Genomic DNA, 18,958 nt, shown 5'->3' with positions numbered 1-18,958 from the left:
TTGTGTTTCCACTCGCGATCGGACACTTAAATCCAGTTGTGTAGTGGTTTGAACGATGTGCTAATGCTAGCGAACGAATGCTAACCATTTGTTATTACTGTTATTAGCAGCTAATCATCGCTGATTTACTTTGATACAAACCTGTTTGTTATTGGGGACGAAATTGATTTGTTTCATTTCTATTCTTAGTTTCACTCTTCTTCAAGTGATGGTTGAATAAAGTCAGCAAATTATACCAACGTGTTCTGCATCGTCATTTGGGAGTTTAGCTAGCTGTATAGCCAGGACTGAGCCTTAGCCTCTCTGTGAGGACAGCGCAGTTGTATTCCCTCCCGATGCAGTTATCTCCACCTTGCAGTGACTGCAAGTCGCTTTGTTGTAATTTTTCCTTGTGAAGTGAAGACACACTTTCCAGCGTTTGAACCTATGTGCTGTCATTGTTATGTTTATGGCTGCAATGCTCGTGCTTACCAGTCGTAACCTTTCATTTTCACACTCTTTCCTGGTGAAGTGTAGTCAAACTTTGGAGCGAGTGGTTCTTGGCGGCATGCTAGTTTGATGCGTCTGGACAACAACACACGTCACGACCCAATACGCGTCTTTAGGAATCGTTAAAGGGATCGTTAAGGCTTTTTCATTGTGATGTCGAGGCCTCGAAACACTCGGAACAGGTTCCGGATTGGAATCGGATTTCGATTCCCATCCCTAGGCACAATATAAGGTTGATCCGCGAGATCAGTAAAAGAGGCAGCTTTGAGCTAAGTTGAAGAAATATAATTCTTTGCTCATCCGTATCTTTTACTGAGACATTACTGATATCATGACTCGAAGTAAGGGATAAAATTGAGACACATTTGAGATCGACACAAGTACTCATAGTTGTCTCTTGGTGAGATCTTGAAAGGAGACAACTGTGAGACTTCATTGAAAAATCGTGCCAGTAGAACTATTCTCAAGACCTTCTCATGTAATGCTCACTATGAGACTTATTTCTCGTGAGACAAAGTTGGAAAACTGAGAAAATCGCTCTGTCTCGATTATTGCTGATTCATTTCCCAGAGATGTAAATGAGACATGAACAAGATCTCATCTTCAATTTTGCTTTGCTATAGGATATTATTTTCTCAGAATTTTGCACGAGATGAATTCAGGTGTGATTGCACATGTTAGAGCAGATACTACGCTTTTACAATGAAAGAATCTCAAGAACTTGAAATCAGAAATTACAGACTGGAAGGAGTTCAAATTGAGAAATACTTGTAACTGGCATATGTCTATTAAGGGCTGCTTGGCATGATCAGGAAAGGAGGCAGCTTTGAGACAAGTTTAAGAAATAAAATACTTTGCTCATCCATATCTTTCACTGAGAGATGACTGAGATCCTGAGTACAAGTAAGGGAGATCAAATTGAGACTCGTTTGAGATCAACACAAGAGCTCATAGTTGTCTCTTGGTGAGATCTTGAAAGGAGACAGCTGTAAGAAATTATTGAGAAATCGTGCCACTGGAATTATTTCTCAAAACCTTCTCACGCAATGCTCACTGTGAGACTTATTTCTCACGAGACAAATTTGAGAAAACTGAGAAAACCACTCTGGTCTCAATCGTTGCGCGATTGATACTGATTCACTTCTCGGAGATGTAGATGAGACATGAACGAGGTCTCATCGTCAATTTTGCTTTGCTATGGGGCCGCCGGCTAACTTTTAGTTCGAAGCAAAAAAACAGGTAACAAAGCGGGCGAAAACGTCTGTCGTTGCAGCGGGGGCATGTTGACTAAGAGCATAACGCATACCTGTCAAGTTGTACGGTTTCGGCGTAATTTGTACAAGTGAGCACTGATTTTTAAATGTGTACGCCGTACATTCAAAATCTGTACGTTTTCCGTGCATTACGTTTTTTTTCTTCGTTTCGGATTTTGTCACCGTTTCGGCAACGAGACAATGTGCATTACTATGCGTTACTACGTCGGTTGAATGACGTGAGAAAAGTCAGAGACGAAGAGAGAAGAGCGGGAGTGGGTAAGAGGGAGTTGTGACGCCGTTGCAAACGCGATGCTAGGCTAGGTGGCTCCAATAATACCTGACTGGAGCCGACAGCCCACAAACTATGCCCACATGATGCTATGCTAGATATCACATGTATATGAACTAGATGTGAAATGATACACTTGGCTCTGTTGTAGTGAACCTTCTTAGCAAAGCTAAGTAACTTTTTATTGAAAATACTCCTAAATTGGCAAAATCTTGACTTGAATCTATCTTTAAATGATGAAACTGTTTTAAAACGTTCACATGTTGAAAGTAGACAGAAGGAAACTAATGCAAAAACGGGAGCAATTTCAACAACTTTAATGGTTGATTGACAACATTAAATGACTTCCAAACATAGCAAAGGTTACTATGTTTTTTGTTGTTGTTGTTTTTTTTTAATTAAAAAAAAAAAAAAAAACCATGAAAGGTAAAACCAGTTACTTTGCCAAGTAACTAATTACTCTAACATTCGGGTAACTTACTTTTTTAAAAGTAAGATTAACAACGCTGGTCATAAAGATGCAATCTGTAGAATGAAAAGCTATGCTGTGACGAAAGCGAAGATTTTATTCTGCCAATTGGTTGCCGAACACGATTTGCCTGCAACTATTGCTGATCACTTCTCAGAATCGGACGTACCGATGATGCCAGGGTGTTCGCCAATTCAGAGCTCTACGTCACCGCTGAGGAGCGCCAAAATAGATATCTTTTCCCCAGAGAGGTATGTGTGTGTGTGTACATATTATCACTGATGTTGTTGCTCAGACTACTCCCGAATCAATCAATTTATAAAGAAGATGATTAGATGAAAGTTATTTGACTGTTGCTGCTTTTTCCATTTAACGTTGTGACATTGGACTTAAAAATTTTAAATCTTCAATGCCTTTGTCACAGCTTTGCCTTCACTGCCGTTTGAGACAATCATGTTTCGGATATTTGGCTTTAGAAATGCAACATGAAGTAATGGAAAATTATTGAATTAATCACATTGAAGCAGACCATTTCAACACTGTTTTATGTCTTTACAGAAATTCAAGGTCGTGGATGGGGTGGAGATTCTTGTGCATCTAATTGGTGATGTTGCCTACCTACTTAAAAGGTGGTTGATGAAAGGGTTCACACAACATCATCAACTCTCAAGAGAAGAAGCGCAGTACACCTACACCCTGAGCTCTGCACAGATGATTGTCAAAAATGCCTTCGGTCGGTCGAAAGGGCGCTGGAGATGTCTTATGAAGAGAAATGACATTGACCTCGCTGAAATGTCCAATGTTGTAGCTGCTTGTTGTATTCTGCATAATGTATGTGAAATACAGAAAGACAACTTTTTGCTAGAGTGGAACCCGGCGCCACAGGAGAATTTCCTCCAACCACACATTGCAATGCCACAGAGGGAAAGAGAGAACACTGCCCAGCACATTCGCAGTGCGGTTGTCACAAATATGGGTGCTCTGTTGGAAAATTAGTGTTGTGTGGTCATGATCATGTTGTGAGAAAACTGTCTTGATGGGTTTGAGAAATAAATGCCATTTTCATGCTGCAGCTGTGGTGCTAAATTATTAGTAGATACGCAAAATAATACAAAGAACCACCAAATTGTGGTTATGTTGTGTTCTGTTGGTTGATATACAGGGGGAGACAAACAGCATTTTGTTCACACAAAGCTTAAATATTTATATACAGATTGTTTAAATGTCACTCACAGTATAAAAGTCAAATGTTTTAAACACACACAATACAAGTAGCATATAGGCTCAAAGGTCTCTGTAGGTCGGACCTAGCTTTGCTGGGGTACTCGCGTAAGAAGGTCCAGCCTGGTAGAATGATTCATAACTGCCATGTGTTTCGTACATAGGCTGCCGTGGTTGAATCTGTGGTGCTGGTGCAGTCCTGGAAAGCAGCATTTCAAACAGAATCCTCTGATCTGCCCTAGCCTCCTTGTGTTGTCTTTCCAGGCTCTCGAATAACTTTCTGTCCTGCTCCCAAAATAATTGAAACCGAGCATCCTCCTGTACTCCATTTCTCTGAGTTCCTTCAGAGTAGCAGCTAAGATGGTGGATGTCTGGTCAAGTCTTGTCCTTTTCCTTCTCGGAGGACGGTTGGTCCATGTGAACAAAATTTCAGGGAATTACAACATGAGGTGGCGGCCCACACAGGGACAAACACGCACAGACATGCAAAAAAACCTGTTGATCGGTGGGACAGTTATCTAATGAAGAAATAAATCCATATCGAGAAACAAAAATTCACCACTCACCTCTTTCGGGCTGGCTGGAGTTCTCAGGTCTTTCTTCCTCGGTCCTAGCTTCAGCTTGGCTTTCGGTGCCATCTCTGTCCTCTCCGTTTTCCCTCGCTACGTCGTGGTCCTCGTCTTCTACAGTGCTTGACAAAGCGGTGGACGAGCTGGATAGGGACGGGGACGGTGGGGCGGACGGTTCAGGTACAGCGGACGCTAAGATGGACCCCTATAGCCTCACGGGGTTAGCCAAAGCAGAGGTGCTGTAAATGCTGTTCCACAGCTCGTCAAATGGCAAGTCACGACGACCCATTCCACTCCGGTTATTGTTGTCCTTTACGGAGAGATATGTTTTTTTTCAATGCTTTCATTTTTTTTTTTTTTTTTTTTAAACCTGTCCTGTTCAGTTGTTTGACACAGAGAATGGAAGTCTAAGTGCCCGGATTCTGAACAGTTTTAATGTTTCACATTGAGAGTCTGACATACTCCCATTGTGATCATTCAAAATACCTTTTTTATTATGACAAAGCAGCGAACAGGAAGGGATTATGGGGGGACAGAAGAAAAGAAATACAAGAGAAGAAAGAAAAGAAACACATACACAAACAACAACAAGAAATACATTGAACATCTAAACTAGTTACTAATATGCTGGTGCTATCGTCAGCGAGATGTATTTCCGGTTTACACCATGTGGGGGCCTATTGGCCAGTGAAAGAGGAGAATGGGGGTGGGGGTGTCTATAAGACTATAAGCTAAGTGATTGAAAGGGGTAGAGTGTAAACAAATCAGTTCTGTGATCTAGAACCCAGTAATCGTGTGAATCTCTTATGAGTGTAAGCCCGTTGGCGACCAACCCTACGCCGCCGCATCGCCAATCCCGGCACCGGAACCCCCAACCCGAGCATGCCCTACCACATCCAGCAGCACGCAAGCCCCACCAGGCGCGCGACAGCCACGCAGACGGGCGGAGAAACCGCGCGGGCGCCAACCCAGGGCCACGGCCCCCACCCAGCCAGCCCGGGAGGGAGGGCGGACGGGGGGGCGGGGGGGCCATGCGCAGCCCATCCCTCCTCCCGCCGCCCAGCAAAGGAGCCACCGTCCCCCCCCGGGACCCAGGGTGGTCCCCCGGGCCACCCGCGTGCCCATCAACCGGCCTTCAGGGATGGCAGGAGGGGACGCATCACCAACCCCACGCCTACACCCACCCCCGCCCGCCCACCCGGGCCACGAGCCACAGCCACAGCCCCCCAACTGGCACGGCACGCCACGGGACCCCCAGCGGCCCACCAAGCCCCAGGCAAGGCAGGGTCCCCCGCCGGTGCAGGCGACACCCCGCTGATACACCGGCGCCCAGCCAGCGACCCGCGACGGAGCGCAGGGCGGATGCCCAGCCAGAGAAGAGAGGGGAAGACGGAGGCAGGAGAGCACCCAGGAACTGTCACGGGGCGATGCAAGATCGGAGACCCGACCCCACAACCCACTGCCGCGGCCGGCAGCCGAGGCAGAGGGGAGGCCACACCCCGGCAGCCACGCCATATAGAAAAAGTGTGGGACCCACCTACCACCCTATTACTGTGGCTGCCAGGTTCCCGACTGGCAGCCATCACCCAGCACCGTGATGGGGGTGTGAGGGGAGGGTAGTGCAATGTATGCATTAAAAAAGGAGAGCTTGGCTTGGGGCAGTGGGACCGCAGCATGGAGTTTCTGTCCAGCCGCCCGTCCCACCGCCCTTTGCCAGAGCTCTCCTGTGGAGTATGATGTGTGTGGTGCATTTAAAAAAGGTGCAGGGATGGCGGGGCCTGTGGTGAGGAGGCAGCCGTGAGCCCCCCCCCCCCCCCCCCCAACAGGTCCCAACCATCCCACAACCTTGGTGTGTGGTGCATTAAAAACGGGGGAGTCGGGCTGGGACTGTAAAGCCCCGTCCCAACTCTCCCCGGAGAAATGTATGAGCATGTAAGTGCCAAGGTGAAAAATATTTACAGTGCCGAAGTGAGAAGTGCGTGAGTTAAGAGGCAGGCTCCCGCGGGCGTGGCCCCGTCCACCAGAACCACCGGCCCCAGGGCGGAAGAAGCGTCAGGGCCCCGATCAATCCCCGCCCCAGACCACCCACGGCGCCTCCGCGACCGCCCACCCCCCTCCCTCCCACCGAGCACCCACCCCGCACCCCGAGCAGGCGCCACACCAAGCGCCGGCGACCAGGGGGCGTCCACCCCACCGGCAAGGGACAGCAAGCCTCACCCTAGGCCCCGCGGGCCCCGCCAACGACCCCGCCGGCCGGGGGGCAGCCGCGGCCGCCGCGGCCCAGGGAGGCGGACAGGGCCGGAAACGGACCAAGGGGAGGGAAGCGCACCCCCCACAACCCACCCCCGGGCCAAGAGGGGCGCGCGGTATGGCACCAGAGGGCACCTCCCTGGCACCCGGTACAGGGAGACGCGGCTCCGGCCGGGCGGACCTGGGAGGGAACCATGGCTGCCGCATACACCCCCCGGCCCCCACCCCAACTCCACCCCACCCCGGCCGGCCGGGGAAGGGCCGTGGCCCCGGACCGGCACCCGCGCGGCCCCCCGACCCGCCCACGACACCAGCGCGCGCCCGACGGGACCCCCCGCACAGCCAGACGCAACCAGACAAGCCCCGGCCGAAAATCCCGGGGGCCAAGACCGGCGGCGGGACGGCCCAGGGCAGGACGCCAACAAACTCCACCTGTAAAGCTGATAGAAGAAGAGGTTTATCAAACACCATTAGATGTATGCCAAGGACCAGTGAAGTGTATTATTTACGCATAGTTCCTTAATTGTTCCAAGTTTTTCAATGCTTTCAGTTTGTTGATGATCTGCCTTGGCTTCCGGTCGTAGCCTTGAGCTTTTAATTTACCAGCAATATTTTTATAAATTGCTGTGTCTCGCACGGTTCCAGACATCTGTCGCTAAATCTCCTTTTCTCCACGGATGGAAAGGAGTTGGCAGGTCTCATCATCTTTCCAATGCTGGGACATGTTGTTCAATGTGGTGCGCTACAGGCTCCTTCTTCATCTACTAGCTTTGTTGTTAGCATCGACGTAACTATGGTTGTTGGGCGTGTGAAATGGGGAGGCGACTGGCGCGTTGTTATGACGCATCACGTAAGAGCCTACGTCACCACGTAGATAAGGGTGTTGACTGTTGACCCGGGGTTTTGCTTTCACACTGCATGACGATCAGAGCCGAGGTGATTTTAACGTGGGTCGCTTGGCAGGTTGATTGACAGGGATCGAGGCGGGTCGCTGCACCTTTCCCACTGCCACCAAAAGCCAATTGTTAGTGGGTTGACATGGGTTTTTTGGCCAGTGGGAAAGGGGTATATTTGTAAGATTGCCAACGGCCTCGGGTTGACAGGTATGGTTATGTCACGTGCAATAGTCAATCAGCAGGAGGGCGAGGGGGACATCCCGTGACGTCAATACGGTCAGTGACAGCGGCGTGGGAGGGTTTCCCCGAAAGATCCGTCTAAGGTGTGGTATTAGGGGCGCTCCTCTGATTCCGGTGAGTGGGGGGGATACTGCGAGTAAGGGGAGATGAGCGAACTGGCCTTGGCAGTTAAAACATTTCCAAACGCACGTCCCGGGCTGCACAGAGCGGGGCAGATGAACTACTTGCCTTTAACAGTGTATGGAGAGCGTTGTAAGCGATCGTGTGGCACCCGGCAGTAGCAGAGCTACGCATGGAGGTTACCATATCGACATCTATCTGCACATGCGCGCTGCCATCTGGTTGCCACACGCTCAGTTGCCCATGAAATAGCGTACCGCAGATAACACGTCACCATTGCTCATTAATATTCATGACGTTCGCAACTGTTGCTAGGGGGGTTAAACTTGCGTTTGTCCCTCGTGCTAGAGACATGTAAATAGTGTACGAACGAGATGTTTACTGAGCTAAAGCTACTTATTCAGTCAGAAAATGATGTCCCTGGTGCCAAATTCACTGGTATAAATCTGGAAGAACTTACAAATGTTCAGTTAGAGATGGCTTGAGTGTCGAGGGCCTAAAAAGACAGGTAAAGGAGCCGACCTGATCCAGACGTAGCCTGACGCCACTGACAATGACATTCTCCAGTTTCAACAAGTTTTCCTTTATATGCCCTGTCTTTCTTATATATTATATCTTCTGGTTGTCTTACGTCTCTAACCATTCTTGGAGGTAATTTAAATTGTTAGTTTTGTATGGCGATTGCAAATGCTACTCAGTGATAGCCAACGAACACTTTTAATTTTTTCATTAATAACAAATCTTCATTCAATTTATTTACATTTTCCCCTTACTAAAGTTGTTTCTTTACAAAAGAAAAGGTGACAACAGTGGCATCACCATTTTAATTTTTTTCAGCTCCGTCATTGTCAGACAGAAGCAGCACTGCAAAGCGCCACGCGAAAAAAAGGGTAAAAATATCCAAATGGCTTACCTTTTCGGAGCAGGCTCTGACAGCATTGTTATCTGTAGGACCATGGCCCCCAAAGAATGTTTTATTCATATGAAGGTGAATGGCTTAGCCTTGCTGGCATTAAACTGGTCTTTTGGACGTCCTCACAAGTTGATCCATTGTTCACATTTTTTGGCTTCCGGAAACATATGGGAAAAAAATCCTTCACACGGTCGTATTGTCTAGAGTCTTTTCTACAAGTTCTATAGTAGCAGTGTTTACTCGGCATGTTCTTTTTTAAGAGATTACCGGCAGAAAACAAGCTTGTCTGTTGATGTCCCTGGACACAGAGCTCTATGAAAAGGCAGCCTTTCTGTCAATGACATTTTGTGTCTTGTCCTTCTTGTGCAAGGGGTCAATAGTTGTCTTATGGACAACAGCCATGCCTGAATCTTCCCCATGGTTACATAGCCTGCAGAACTAGACTGCGAGACCATTTAAAGGTATTTGCAGGTGTTTTAAGTTCAGTAAGTGTCTTTCATATTAAACCTTTTCACAATATTCTAATATTCTGAGATACCCAATTTGTAGTTTTTATTATTTGAAAGTTATAATCAAAATAAAATAAGTAATCACTTGATACACATCACTCTGTGTAATAAATGAATATAATACACAAGTTTGTTTTTGAATGGAATCAGTGACATGACATTTTTCATGATATTCTAATATTTTGACCAACACCTGTACTCTGAAATTCACACTTCAAAATTTAGTTATTTTTTAAATGTAGGGGTGTATTCTATAGGGCTTCACACTAATGTGGTAAACATTTTACATCTGCTTAATTGGTTAAACAAAGTTTGGCCTGAATGTTTTATTCTCACAGGAGAGAGGGCGGAATCTTTCATTACAAGATTTGCCCACAGATTTAGACAGCCATCTGTCTCTGTCAACCTCACCTGACAACCAAGGAAATCCAGAGCGCACACGACACTCATCCATTTGTAGGATTAAGGTTGTTGCTGATCTGTTGTCTATGTTTATGGACATTAGCATAATAAAGTTCAATCTAACACTTAATTTAGTCAATGAAAGCTCTTTGATGATGCCGGAGTGTCAAGAGAGGTTTACACTGCATTTTGGGAAAAGTTTCTTGAACACTGTGAAGGGGCAACGGAGCGAGTTCCAAGGTTGAGGCCAGATTTCTGTGAGGCTGAATGGCAAGCAGTCGGGCGGATCTGGGTCAAAGGATTGTTAGAGCATGGTGTCATTCCCGTGAGGCTCTCAAAGGCTTTCATCTTAGCTTGCATCCATGGCATTGACTCAGTTGATGTAGATGCTCGAATGTCATCATTTCTTAACTACCTTCCTCCCATAGAGAGATCAGCTGTTGAGAAGTGCCCTCAGGGCACAATGGAGGAAATTGATTATGCCTTCAGGGCACAATGGAGGAAAGTGATGATGAGGACTTGCTTGACCTTTTTACAAGGATGGGTTCCCACTTCCCGCCTCCAAAATACAGCTTGCAGCCCGCCATTGTGAGACAATGGCTCATAAAGCTCTTCTACAAGAGCCCAAATATCTGTTGCCGGAAATGCGCACGGCAAAATAGTTTCCCCCCGGAAAACAACATGCCCCACATAAGTTCCCAAGGTGAGTTCTGTCAAAAGGTAGTGGACACCATAAAAGCAATCCCAATGACAATTTTTTTTTTTTTTAACAAATGAAATGCCTCAATGCATCTTTTTTTTTTTCTTATGAACCTTTTATTGAAGCTTTATTGATGGGTTTTCTCAAGTTAAAGCGCCACGCAGAAATTAATTAATTTAATGGTGTAAGCAGGATTTTTGTATTATTCATTCATTCATTCATTTTCCATGCCGCTTTTCCTCACGAGGGTCGCGGAGGTGCTGGAGCCTATCCCAGCTAACTCGGGGCAGTAGGCAGGGGACACCCTGAACTGGTTGCCAGCCAATTGCAGGGCACAAGGAGACATACAACCATTCACGCACACACTCATACCTACGGACAATTTAGAGTGTTCAATCAGCCTACCAAGCATGTTTTTGGGATGTGGGAGGAAACCGGAGTTCCCGGAGGAAACCCACGCAGGCACGGGGAGAACATGCAAACTCCACACAGGAAGGCCGAAGCCCGGGTTTGAACCCTTGATCTTAGAACTGTGAGGCAGACGTGCTAACCACTCAGCCACCGTGCCACTTTTTGTATTATTGTTATTATTTAATTGCAGGTGTTTTAACTCATTTTAATTTATTTTATGTATATGGCCTATTATTTATTTTATTATGTATTTATGTTTTACAAATGTGATGTAGTATTCATTTATATTCTATATTTTATGTTGTATGATTTTAGTTCCTATTCCTAACAAAAGGACCACAGTATTGCAGGAGCAAAAGAAATGTGAGTCAAAGATTGCATCGGTAAGTTAATTTTATCAATGGATCGTTTTAATTTCGTTTACCAAAATATTGTTATGCACTGTAATTTTACTCAAGCTTATACAAGTGTATGAAAAACGCATAAATGTAGTTTCTTGGATTTCTTTCATCCATCCATTTGACAATATTACCAATAAATTCAATTTTTTTTTCATAATGGAGTTTTATTTTTGTTTTATATTGCAATCAATATAAAACGTTGTAAGATTAGTCACCATTGTGTAAGGGCATACGTCACTATTTGTAAGACTGCCAACAGCCTCGGGTTGACTGGTATCTCATCCGCTACGATATTAACTCATGTTAGATAAGGGATTATAAGAGCTCATAATCCCTTATCCCTTATCTAAGAGCTCATAATTATTATGATGTTACTTAAACATTGCTCTCTAAAAATGCATTAGCTAATGTTAATTAAGTGAGCCTTATAGTAAAGTATTGCCTAAGTTGTACTTCTACAGTGATTTGTGTTGACCAATATGTAATTTAGATGTTTAATCGTGGATAAATAGGCTGATAATGTGAATGAAAATAATACAATCGTTCGATTTCATCCCTGCTGACCGCCAGAGGGCGGTGCTGACCGCACTGAATGATTTCTTTGAAGAACTACACTTCCCAGGATCCTTATAGGCGAAATGATAACGCTCCTATCCCACTGTTGATTTTTTCCCCCAAATAATGTCAAAATATAGATTGACTTGTTTAAAAGAAACATTTTTATCTTGAAAGGAAAGTTGTAATTTGGGCTGTTTTTGTTTTTTTATTTTCGAACTAGGCGGGTCTTACGGTGTGATAGGGCTGGAGACTCTCTTTCCCAACATGCAATCCTGGTCAAAAAAAAAAAAAAAAAAAAAAAAAAAACATGCAATCCTGGTCGGAAATGCAAAAGATAAGACTGGCCAAGGTGGAACGTATGTTTCTTTGTCTGTGGCTTGTTTTTCCTCGGTTTCAGTCACTTAACTAAACCTTAGTCTCGACGACGTGTTTAGCATTAGCCACATTACGGACTCAAACATCAGTTTTCGAGTCTTACCACTCGTTGAAGTTTTGCGATCTACATTAGCCTAGCCTAGCCTAGCTGACCAACTGCTAACAAAGCTGCAAAGCACGTTGTCAATCGTTCAGAAATCAAGTCAGGAAAATGTCATCGAGAACGACACCGGCTGCAGTAAAGTTCCAGGAGGAACTTTGTGGAGTAAAAGAGGAGCCCCCACATCAGCAACCCTCGACTGTGTGCGAAATAATGCACGTAAAGGTTGTTCTTCACAGACTAGAAGGTTGGTTCACGTTGGATGATACGTATTGTATATTGCACATGACGGAAGACCGATCCCGGTGATGAGAATTCATTTTTCATTGTAAAAGCAGTGCTATCAAGGTATTCGAATTTTTAATCGCATTTTACATAGTTCACTGGTGGTTAACTTTTCTCTGTGTGTGTGTGGGGGGGGGGGCGTAGTTCACTGGTGGTTAACTTTTCTCTGTGTGTGTGGGGGGGGGGGCGTATGTTTACACACACACACATGTGGGGGATATCTATATATCTATACAGTATGTATATTGACCCCCCCTCCCTTCCCATGACCTCACTTATCGCTGTTAGTGGTAAAAAAAAAACGCAAAAAAAATGTCACCCCGGTGTTGTACCGAAATCTGCGATCCGTCAGAATCTGTGACAAAGGAAGGCGATGTTGCCGACAGCAGCGACGATGAGTTAACGAAGAAGGCCACATACCCCGGTAACACACCAGAAACGTGAAGGTCGAATCAACGATTCCGCTGCGATAACGCACCAGTGACGCTCGGCGTCAATTTCCATAGGACGCGTTTCTCGAGCGGCTCGATCGGTTCACGCGAGGATTTCAAGATCGCGCTACAATAGCGGGTATTTAAAGGTAATAAAACAGCAACACTTTGCCTTTCAGACCCCGCGTATTGGCCAGCTTTCTTTTTGAAATAAAGAAGAAAAAAGAAGTCATGTGCTAAAGCAAAAAGCAATCCTAATGACAAAGATTTGAACTAGGGTTGGGAATCTCTGGCATGAAGCCGATTCGATATGTATACCCAGGTTACGATTCAATTCACATTTTTAAGGCCGATTCGATACAGTTTAAGAACGATACGGTTCGATACAGAGTGAAAACGATACGATACTAAACATTTTTTGTATGTGTTCGTACAGTATTTTAAACATATAAAAAAGACCACATTTCGAATAGCAAAATTAAACAGCAAAATTTCATACCAATGTTATGTTTTATTCTTTTATGAAAAAAAAAATTAAGGCTTACTATATGGCCGTCATTTTGTTGGATGGGATTGATAATAAAACTCCAGTGACAGACAACAATAAAGTGCAGTAATTCAATTACTGTATTTCCTGGTGTTTCGAACACAAGAGGTAAGTAATTTAAGTGCAAACTTTCAACGTAAACATCTTACAAACAAAAAATATTAATTATATGCAGCAGCTCTAGAAAAAAAGAATTAAACCTGCAATGTTATCATAAATAAATAATACATTATGCTTTACCACTGGTATAATTGGGGGAATAAAAACATAGCATTTTAGACAGACAGGTCAATAATCATTACTTTAACCTTATACACAGCAGAGTCTTTCACTTATGCCTGTGCTTCCACATTTTTTTTATTCCTCATCACTGTCCATATCTCTTTTGAAGGGCAGATTTTTTCTTGAGGAAGATCAACAAATCCACATGTTAATGTTTAACTAGACTGCTTTTCGTGGGAAAAAAATCTCCAGAGGGTCGTGCTGCCCTTTCAAAGTCCGACTTTTGTTTTTCCGGGGTGCGAAAATCAATCGCTGCACGTCGCTGGCGTCGGTGTTCAAACTGTCCATTGTTTTAGCACGTTGCTTCGTTGCCACTACTAGTTTCATTTTCATTTTGGACTGTGAAAAAAACGCTACGCTGCGTGCGTTACGGTGGTTTTGTTAGCTCTCGCGTTGTTATGACACGCCCGTCACGATCGGGTAATGACGGCGACTCGTAGCGGTTCTGCCGAAATGCATGGGAAGTTGGGGCAACCACGACCGTGAGTTGTGCTTGTCCATATTATATCATGCGTGCGGTCTCAATCTAAGTGTGCTGTGTGGTGAATGACACAAGCGCAGCATGTGAAGTAAAAGAAGCCGATTCTTGTGCTCGTGATAGCCGAATTCTATCTCTACTATCGGTTAATTGAATATTTAATGGCTAATTACTGTCGAATGGCAACTTTACTATCGATACAGCTGTATCTCTCACTAGGCCTGTCGCGATAACAAATTTTAGTGTGCGATAATTATTCTCATAAATTATTGCGATATGCGATATTATTGCGCCCCCCCCCCAATTTTTTTAAACCAATTTACAATAACACAGTGCGAATACAGTATATATTAACAGATCAAGTACACCCATTTAAACACGATAAATATTTACTCTTAAATTAAAATATACTTTTTAAGAAATCACAACTAAAAACCATAGACCCGGCCTCTTAAGTAAAAAACAACAATATTGATACCGCACAGAAACACAGAATAAATAAAATGTGTTTAAAAAAAAAAAAAAAAAATTGCACTTAATAACTTAAGCATTTAGGAAAATGAAAACATTTCCCGTCATAGCTTCTGCAATGGTGTTCCATAGGGATGCAACGATACAGTTAAGTCATGGTTCGGTACGAATTTTGATACGGGGGACACGATTTTCGATCCGATTCAATACATTTAATGCTCTGTAAAAAAAAATAACGATTGTATTTTTTGTTTCTTTTTTTTTTTTTTTTTTTTTTTTTTTGCTAACGAGCAAAAATTAAATTGCCCTCATATAAACATGCATTTTAGTGCATAATATTTACGTGCTTACTTCTTACTGATATGAAAAAAATTTGTATAAAAGTGCTGAGAACAATCTTTACTGTTTGTAAAGCGAGGCAGGACACACCGTTGATTGCTACAGCTCTCTTAGCAGCCAGGTTTACTACATGAGCAAGACATCCTATTTATGGTCCGAATCCATCTGTGTCACGTACTGAATTAACAATATTTGCAACATTATCTATAGTCACTGGTATGGATTGATTTGGCCTTCTTAACATCATGTGACAAATGACAGTTTAGAATTCATCGATGTCGTATATGGACTACATGTCCCATAATCACTCTGGGCTTACGTATTCAATGGCATGGGCTGTAGCACATCTAGTTTGCCATTTCATGATATCTAGTGTGTGCGCGCAACCTTGCATTAAAAAAGTTAGCAAGCGCCGCTGGAGTCACGTCTGCTCATTACTACACAAGCATATGACGGCTTTCATAAACAGGACGAGTTTGGAGCACAGCGCTCTTAATTTCATTCAGCTGTTCGTTGTCAAAGTGAGATTATTCGTAGCAGCCAAGTCGGTAACAATGTTTTGGCGGACTTCGTTGTAAATATCCAGCGTTGTGCCGAAAAATAGCCGCCCCGCGTGAAATGTCACTCCTGACGGGAGCGCCCACACGTCAACAACACCGGCGCGCCATAGATGGTCCACAGTCACTCCGGAGCACTGACGCGGCCGGTATACGTTGAACAATAGGATGTAATGGGAACGATTGGCTCTGGCGCTAGTTTTTGCCGGACCTTGAACGAAGATGCATTTTGCGCAGTTGGTAACGAACTTTTAACAGCACGTCTGCCGCACGCGCGCACACACGTACACGCGAGGCGATAAATCGCAGCGAAAAATTACCGCCTTCATTTTTATATATCGCGCGATAAATGGAATTATTGCATATTGCAACAGGCTTATCTCTCACCTGTAAAACCGGATATCAGGCTTGTATGTGTTTATCATTCTCAAGCCTAATTTTAACATGTATTTTACAAATTTTTTTGTTTTTTGTTTTGAACACGTTTATTTCGAATACTTAATACATAGGTACCGATAATCGGTGACAATAATGAAAAAAAACAAAAAACAAAATATGAGTATTCGAAAAGGAGTGAGAAGAAGTAAAAACTTATTTACTCCCACCCCTTGTCCTTAAGTCCTGACATATCAGTTCCATTCCTTACATTTAAATATGTACATTCTTGTTTAACACATATACAATCTCACCATATAACCCTGCATATGACCTATACACAAAAAAAAGCCCAGAAAACATGAATAAATGACAGCACTGTCCCATATCCCAATAACCACAACACCCTAGTTATTATCCATATTTCCATCATCCTTATATTTCTTGAAAATCATATCTTTATACAGTTTCTTAAATTGTCCAATATTTATACATTGTTTTAAGTACACATGAAATTTCTTCAGTAGTCTCACCCCACATACTGATATGCAAAAACTTTTCCTTGTCGTCCGAAATCTGGGTTCTTTGAAGTCCCTAGATCCCCGTAAATTGTAACTTGTTTCGTAGTTTGTAAACAACTGCTGAATATTCTGAGGTAATAAATTTTTTACAGCTTTGAACATTATTTGTGCTGTTTGGTATTGTACGATATCTGAAAGCTTAAGCAATTTTGACTTATGAAATAGTGTGTTTGTATGATCCTGATAACCAGCTTTGTGTATGATCCGTAATGCCCTTTTCTGCAGTACATTTACTGAATATAGCGAAGTTTTATAATTATTGCCCCACACTTCGGCACTGTATTGCAAGTAAGGAGAGACTAGTGAGCCATATAGAGTGTGGAGTGATTTGGAATCTAATACCCACTTTGCTTTATTTATTATTGCAATATTCCGCGAAATTTTGCCCTGTATGTGTTTGATATGTTGTTTCCAGTTAAGTTTTTCATCAATAATTACCCCCAAAAACCTGATTTCATGTACTCTCTCAATTTCTATTCCATCTACTATTATCTTCAACTGTGCATCGTTTTTACAGTTCCCAAATAATATTAGTTTTGTCTTCTCTAAATTTAATGATAATTTATTATTACTAAACCATATTTTTAATTTGTTCATTTCTGTTGTTATTTCCCCCTGCAATTGTAATATGTTATCCCCTGAGTGAAAAATATTTGTGTCATCAGCAAATAACACAAACTGCAGTAGCGTGGAAACCTTGCACATATCATTTATATACAAAAGAAAGAATTTGGGGCCCAATACTGACCCTTGTGGGACACCACACACAACATCCAAACATGATGAGGAATTATTACCTAATTTGACAAACTGCTGCCTCCCCCTAAAATAACTTTTTACCCATTCAAGCACTATTCCTCTAATGCCATATCGTTGGAGTTTATTAAATAATATCTCATGATTAATTGTATCAAATGCCTTCTTCAGGTCTATAAATACTCCAGCAGCATATTTCTTGTGGTCTATAGCATTTGTTATTGATTCTATTGCTTCTATTATTGCCAGAGTTGTAGACCTGCTTGACCTAAACCCATACTGATTTTCAGCAAGGATGTTGTGTTTTTCTAGGAATGAGTCCAGTCTATTGTTGAAAAGTTTTTCAAATATTTTTGAAAATTGAGGTAATAGAGATATAGGTCTATAATTTGTAAATGAATGCTTGTTCCCAGTTTTGAATATTGGTATTACCTTGGCTATCTTCATTTTATTTGGAAACTTACCAGTCTGAAACGACAAATTACATATGTATGTTAATGGTTTTGAGATGGCCTCAATCGTCTTTTTCACTAATGACATATCAATGTCATTATAGTCTGTAGAAGATTTATTCTTACATTTTAAAACAATGTCCACTAGTTCCTGCTCTGTCACAGGTTTGAGAAAAAGAGAACAAGGATTTCTTTCAGATAAATATTCTTCATAATTTCCGGTATCAGGTATATTTTCTGCTAGTTTAGGACCCACATTAACAAAAAAATTATTCATTTTTTTGGCAACTTCATCCATGTTGTACTTTTCTACATCCTCATCAATAAAATATTTCGGCAGACTGTTGTACATATTACTATTCCCTATGATATGTTTTAGTATCTTCCATGTTCCTTTCATATTATTTTTGTTATCCTCTAATATCCGTGCATAATAATCTCTCTTAGTAGCTCTCATAATATTAGTCAACTTATTTTTATATTTCTTGTATTCCTGTTCAGACTCTGTAGTCCTCTCTCTAATGAAATCTCTATAAAGATAATTCTTCTTTTTACATGCATTTTTTAATCCCGTTGACATCCATGGGCAATTACCATAGGCATGTTTTTTATTGTGTTCCTTAATTGGGCAATGTTTGTCATATAATAGCATAAATATTTCTAGAAATTCATTATATGCTTGGTTAACATTGTTGCCGTTATATATGTTTTCCCAGTTTTGATCCATCAATTCATTTCTCAACGAATTTAAGGATTCCTCCGTCTTCACTCGTCTGCGTTCTGTTTTTTCCTCTTTTTTCCTTCCAAGTTTTATATTGCTTATTGTAAAGACCAGGAGATGATCACTTATATCATTTATCAATAATCCACTAATTGCTTTATCATCAATATTGTTTGTGAAAATATTGTCAATAAGCGTAGCAGATGTAGATGTAATTCTACTTGGCCTAGTGATTCTTGGGAAAAAACTTATGCTGTACATTGTTTCAATAAAGTCAGTTATAGCTTTGTGACTATTAGAATTTAAGAGATCAATGTTCCAATCTGCACATATAAAAACCATTTTGCTACCTATATTTGAAAACATCCTTTCCATCCATTCACTGAAAGCAGCAATATTTGAGTCTGGTGTCCTGTATATACAGCTAACAATAATATTTCTAGAATTCTTACATATTTCAATAGATAAGCATTCAAGAGCATTATCCACCACAGTTGTCATTTGTTCAATAACTT

At 42.5% G+C, this 18,958-nt stretch overlaps 1 protein-coding gene across 2 annotated transcripts in view; it reads left to right on the top strand.

Annotated features, from left to right (window-relative positions):
- Nucleotides 1-12,004: 12,004 nt before the first annotated feature.
- Nucleotides 12,005-18,958, top strand: part of LOC130928548 (zinc finger protein OZF-like) — a 43,368-nt gene continuing 36,414 nt past the window's right edge. For both annotated transcript variants that reach the window (XM_057855245.1, XM_057855244.1), the window contains exon 1: nt 12,005-12,415. In XM_057855245.1, the coding sequence (XP_057711228.1) occupies nt 12,280-12,415 (136 nt within the window). In that variant the 5' untranslated portion in view covers nt 12,005-12,279. The remainder of the gene's footprint in view (nt 12,416-18,958) is intronic.

This window comes from Corythoichthys intestinalis, chromosome 13 (assembly GCF_030265065.1).
Source record: "Corythoichthys intestinalis isolate RoL2023-P3 chromosome 13, ASM3026506v1, whole genome shotgun sequence".
NCBI lineage: Eukaryota > Metazoa > Chordata > Actinopteri > Syngnathiformes > Syngnathidae > Corythoichthys > Corythoichthys intestinalis.
The sequence above is the reverse complement of the archived record's forward strand: the minus strand, read 5'-3'. Positions and strand labels throughout refer to the sequence as shown.